At 46.5% G+C, this 6055-nt stretch overlaps 1 protein-coding gene across 5 annotated transcripts in view; it reads right to left on the reverse strand.

Annotated features, from left to right (window-relative positions):
• Positions 1 to 2538, reverse strand: part of anks1ab (ankyrin repeat and sterile alpha motif domain containing 1Ab) — a 43922-nt gene extending 41384 nt beyond the window's left edge. For 4 of the 5 annotated variants that reach the window (XM_072684862.1, XM_072684861.1, XM_072684860.1 and 1 more), the window contains exon 1: positions 982 to 1461. In XM_072684862.1, coding sequence (XP_072540963.1) covers positions 982 to 1248 — 267 coding nt within the window. In that variant the 5' untranslated portion in view covers positions 1249 to 1461. Of the gene's footprint in view, positions 1 to 981; positions 1462 to 1887 lie in introns of those variants that run through there. The other variant, XM_072684859.1, reaches the window with a different exon arrangement.
• Positions 2539 to 6055: the final 3517 nt, after the last annotated feature.

A 6055-nucleotide genomic window follows, 5' to 3' on the forward strand; every position in this document is an offset into this window, starting at 1 on the left:
TTTGAATGTCTGTTTCCCCACCCACAGCTAAAATGAAGATGCTGATTCTGGCACTGGGTTCCACTCTCTGCTGTCTGTGAATGCTGACTGTTTCTACTGCTGGGTTTGATGAACTAAAATGACTATATTACACTGCATTCAGCCTCTGTCAGACCCAATGAACAGTTTGATGAACAGCACCAGTGATTACTTTGACCCTGTGGGATTCACTGGGTTCTGTTTAGATAGGTAACTTGGTGGCCATCATCTCTGAAGAATATTAAACATTATCATGACAAGGCAGCAGCAAGAAATACCACAACTGAATAAAGTAGATTTCACATAAAAAATGATTTCACATAAGTGACCAAGTGTAAAAACATTAGATTGTTCAGAACAGTAGAACAGGAGTTGTTTACCAGACTAGTGTTCTGCTGCAGTCTCGCTTAACTCGAGGAGGTTTCGGTGTTCGGCTGTCTGTCCCACCCCTCCGCTAAAAGGAGGATTTAGGCTTTGACTCTTTTAAGCATGTGTAATTATGTATTTAACAGTAAAATATTCAAAAATGGTTAAGCTAAATGGCTAGGAAACCCAGCAAAGAATGAAGAGGCACATCCCATTAACATCCCGCTCTGACACTGCAATGATTTCGGGCAGATGCTTGGATTTGATTTGGAAATGTACTAACTGAACTCCAGAGGAGCAGAATGCAGGTAGATTTAGGACCAGCTCTCACATATTAATAAATATTTATGCATTAACAGCAGCATATACAGGACAAATATTGGATATCAACTCACGAATCCCATCCTAAATAGTATTAAATACTCTGGGCAGTAACTGTATTGGTCATATACGTTATTTATGTGGTGGCCATGGGGCAACTAGGAGGGTTGACACTCTCTCTCATGCATATTAACCCACCCCCCTCTTTCTCTCTCGTTAACCCTTTTCTTTCGCCACATCTCCCACGCCTCGCCTCATGCCACATCAAGCACTCACCTCATCCCATTCAGAAGCGAATGAGGGCAGCCGCTCCATTGGCTTCCCCTCCACCTTGCAGTTGGCCAGCGACTCACTCCGTCCACCCAGCGGCCCATCCTCCTCGTAGTAGGGCGACACCAGCAGGTCTGAGTCCGACTTGGAGAGGCTGCGGGTCAGCTTCAGATGCCCAGGTGGTCTTCGCCTGACCTGGCAGGACGGCTCGGGTGAGCCTGCGTCCTGGTCTTCGGCCTGCTCTGGGTCAGGTTTAGGCGGCACTGTGGACATGGCTGCAATAAAGCCGGACTGTGCAGCAGCGATGGCAATGGAGGGGTCTGGCCAGAGGCCCCTGCTGTGTGACCAATCCTCTTTACCTGCGATCGCCAGACAGACGGTCCCCCGGTCCGGTTGTTATCAGCGTAAGCCTGTATTATCTGGGGAATTAAAGAGGGACCATTAAGCCCCTTTACTGCCCTGTTGCAGAGGAGACTCTGAACTGTTGCTAGCTATGTTGTGAATATGGGGAAGTGCGAGGTCACCAGTTTTGACTCTGTTAGCAGGGTCCACCCACAGTTTGCGTCCTGCTGCCCTCCCCCTGGCTGAGAAACTCCAAGAGTTTTTAAACAGTCATTTCCTTCCCCACTCTCTCCCTCATTCTCTACATTGCCAGCCTATCTTAAAAACCCCCAACACAACTAACACCTCCCCTCTTTGTCTTAACTGAAGACAGGATCTCAGAGGCAACACTGCATTCCCCCTTGGAGGAGCTAGTTACACACAGAACAGTTGGTGGCGAGTGGGCTCAGATTAAAGTGTGCTAGTCTGCTACACATACAGTCTCTGCTACAGAAGGCCCCATTGGTTGGATCGCAAACAGAAAAACAGCACATGGAAATAAATACACACAGATGAAATTGCTAGCCTCACCCTGGGAGATACTGTTTGTTGCTGTCTGCTGCTCCTCTCTGGGCTGGTGCTCCTAGACTGCCGTGTCTCCTGTCTGTGCTTGAGGACAGACTGGCTCCTGCTCTGAGAATCCAAGGCCTGGTTTTATTCTTACTGACAGGCCGACTAATCAGGTTACTGAGGCACAGGGAGTCTGTACCCATGCTGGATGGCGGGTCAGACCATTCAGTCTATGTGTGTGTGTGTGTATGTTTACTGTAGTTGGGCTACACTTGTGATAGTTTTCAGAGAGAAACTGGCCTACATTAGCCTGGTCAGCGATTAAGCCACAGTACGTCGACTATAATCATTTTCTGAGAGGAACTGGAAAACGCTTCAGTGCAAAAGCTGCAAAATATGAGCTTTGAAGGATTTTAACCTCTTAACCGGCCATTCATCACTGATACAACTTAGGAATACCTCAGCCTTTACATTGTTTTAAAGATTATTCATAAAAAATAAGCCCTCCTGGATGGCGGCTCACCACCTCAAACTCAACCCCGGCGAGACAGAGCTGCTGTACATCCCGGGAACTGCTGGATCTCCTTTGAGAACTCACTGGTCACTCCATCTACAGAAGCACGAAGCCTTGGTGTAGTCACGGATGATCAGTTATCGTTCTCAAGTCATGTTGCAAACTTGGTCATGCAGATTTCTCCTGTTCAACATGAGGAGAATTCCACCCTTCCTCGCTAGAGAGACGCCCAGGTGCTCGTTCAGTCTCTTGTCACTTCAAGGTTTGACTACTGCAACTCTCTTCTGGCTGGTCTTCCTCTGCGCACCATCAGGCCCCTGCAACTCATCCAGAATGCAGCGGCACGGGTCGTCTTCAACGCTCTACTGCGTTCTCTCTTCACTGGTTTCCTGTAGCTGCTCCCCGCATCAGATTCAGAACCCTGGCGCTGGTCTACAAAGCCAAGACTGGACCAGCCAGCCGCTCCGTACTTGATGGCGATGGTCAAAAGCCAATCCGCACCAAGAACCCTTCCAGCTCCAAGTACAGCTCGGCTCGACCCACCACACCTTTAAGATCCACGGAAGACGAGCGTCCAGACTTTTTACTGTTCTGGCACCGAAGTGGTGGAACGGACTTCCCCCATTTAACCCATCTGTGGTAGTGAACACACACATACACACTAGTGAACGTGAGTACACACACACACACCCAGAGCGGTGGGCAGCCAACTCCAGCGCCCGGGGAGCAGAGAGGGTAAAGAGGGCTCAAGGGCTCAATGCCCAACAGTGGCAGCGATAGCCCAGCGTTCTAACCGCTGAGCCACCACTGCCCATATATAGCTATAGCTATGCGTCATTGTCCAGCTCAGCTTTTTCTGTCTTCAAGTGTCCCAATGGCTCAGATGATTAGTAAAATGGTTTCCCCCTAGGTATCCATAGCTTATTCCCAGAGTCATTCTGCTATTGCTGTATTTGTAAGTGTTGCAGTGTAACATCACTCCAGCAGGGGGCGACACATTTGGGTATTTTTTGCTTTCCAGCAAACAGTTAGAAGGTAATACTGCTTCATCAGAAAACAACTTTCCCACCAGGATGCACCACATAAACATGTCGAAAGCTTAAATCAGACATTTTCGATGCAGCCAGAGACGCTGTAAATGAGGAGACCTGGTTGAAATATGACAGGGAGTTCTCCTAATGCTCAGCTAAAGTCCTGCCTTTCAACAAAAATAACCAATCAGCTTGCTGGTTACGCTGGGAACCCTCACTCAATGTGAAGAGCTGAGCAAGCGCAGTAGCCAGAACATGCTGAAAATCTGGGGTTTTGTGCATTATTGTCAGATTTTATTAGTAAGTTAAAATTGAAAGGGTAGTCTGACCTCCAGATATTCCAGATAGTCCGATATTTTGTTTTTCTCCCTATTCCTAGAGATGGGAGTCTGGTCTTGTATGACTGCTGCCGTTGCAAAGATGGCCGCCGAGTGACAGACTTGCCTATAGGGACTTTAATGCAACATATATAAATATATATAAAACAGAAATACCAAAAAAAGCTCCATGTTTTTTCTCTTTTTTTTACTTTTTACACAAAAAAGTTGGGTGGATGAGTTTTACCACTTAAGAAACTTACTTCCTGACATCACATGATAGCACTAAGGTTAGGTATTTTTACTAGAGCTGTGTCCAAAACTGTGCCCTATTTACTATATAGTGCACTACTTCGAGGTTCCAACAAACCACAATACAAAGTACGCCAAGTTCGGACTGGTGTCCTTGGTGGTTCTGACTTGGCAAATCTGACTCGTAAGCACAAACTCCTGAGGACGGGAATTACGCTGTACGGTAATTTTGCAGTTGAAACAGCAGCGTGGTGCGTAATGCATTCTGGGATATTTGGCTGTGCCAAGGTCACACAAGTCACGTCCGGATGCATCCTTGATAACATGGATGTAACAAGTATCCGGGCGTTCGGACTGTACTTGGCTAGATGTGAGCTTTTGAATGAAGTAGTACTTGGGCTGCAGCTAATGAACCTTGTCCACAGGAGACCACAGGAACACAGACAAGAACGCAGATCAAGAATCAGCCAGTGTAACCTATCGCACATGGAATACCCATAATTCATCACGTTGTTTGGTTTGAAGATCGTGCGCAGCTTTTCGGAGGAAGGCCGATGTTCAGACTATTCATGCAGTGCAATAGTGCTCTACCGAGTGATCTGGACTTTCACACATAGTGAACAGGGCACAGTTTCGGACACAGCTTAGGAACTCCGGAAGCTGAGAAAGGCCCGTCTCCCTCCACCCATCCTCACCCTCTTCTACAGAGGGACCATTGAGAGCAGCCTGAGCAGCTGCATCACTGCCTGGTTCGGGACCTGCACAGCCTCTGACCGCAAGACCCTCCAACGCATTGTGAGGACAGCTGAGAGGATCATCGGAGTCTCTCTCCCCTCCGTCATGGACATTTACACTGCCCGCTGCATCCGCAAAGCAACCAGCATTGTGGATGACTCCACCCACCCTTCACACAGACTGCTCTCCCTCCTGCCATCAGGAAGAAGGTACCGCAGCATCCGGTCCAACACGACCAGACTCTGCAATAGCTTCTTCCCCCAAGCCATCAGACTTCTCAACTCAACTCAACTTCTGACCTGATGTCTTTTCTGTTCCATGCACAAAGACTCTCTCTCTCTCTCTCTCCAACCATTTACTCCAGATAATATGGGAAGCATTTTGCACAAATAACTTTACTACCTCACTGGACTGGAATATTTATTACACACTGCATAATTTGCACACTACCCCCAATTATTTATTATTCTCTGTCTGTACTGTGTTGTGTTGTCTGTATGCACTGTGTCTATGCTGCACCATGGTCCTGGAGGAACGTTGTTTGGTTTCACTGTGTACTCTGTATGTAGTTGAAATGACAATAAAACCCACTTGACTTGACTTGACTTATTACAGTGTTTTAGTTTGAAGGAGTCTGTGTAGCTCAGTACTTTACTGGGGCAACAGATGCATCCAAAATCCAATCCTTAAACATATAGTTTTTCCATTTTTCCATATTCACTATCATTCATTTTTCCCATTATTCCTCCACTGAATCACAGCAGATCACTAAAGTGGGCGGCAGCCTGTAGAAAACACATCACTGTCCCTGAAACATATATTTAAGGTGCTGTAACACACATACAGGTACTTCGTAACTGGATTCACATCAAGATAATACAGTTTATTGTGATAATTGTGATGAAAATAATCATTTGCCTAAATGAACATTTATGCCCGAGCCTAGCTGTATGTAACAATCTTGCTAATATGTTAGATGTGGAAGATGCCATTATACCTACATGATCAGTTTTATTCACTTCACCTGGTCTTAATGTTATGGCTATGAGAGCTGTGTTCTCACCTGCTGTCAAAATCATAAACTACCACACTGGACAATGATTGCTGGTTTGTTTTGGGGTTGGTGAGATTGCTCAGGGATGGATCACTGACCTGGCCAGAGGGACTTATGCCCCAGGACCTCTGACTGTCAGGGGCCTCAAGCCACAAGGCCCAAGGTAGCTCAGAAACTGCAGATTCAGTGGTTGTGATGCTAACAAATACATAATCACAGACATAACCATTTTAAAATTTAAAAAATAATAGTAATTGAAACGCCCCCAATTTGGAAAGGAGTTGAA

This window comes from Salminus brasiliensis, chromosome 7 (genome assembly GCF_030463535.1).
Source record: "Salminus brasiliensis chromosome 7, fSalBra1.hap2, whole genome shotgun sequence".
NCBI lineage: Eukaryota > Metazoa > Chordata > Actinopteri > Characiformes > Bryconidae > Salminus > Salminus brasiliensis.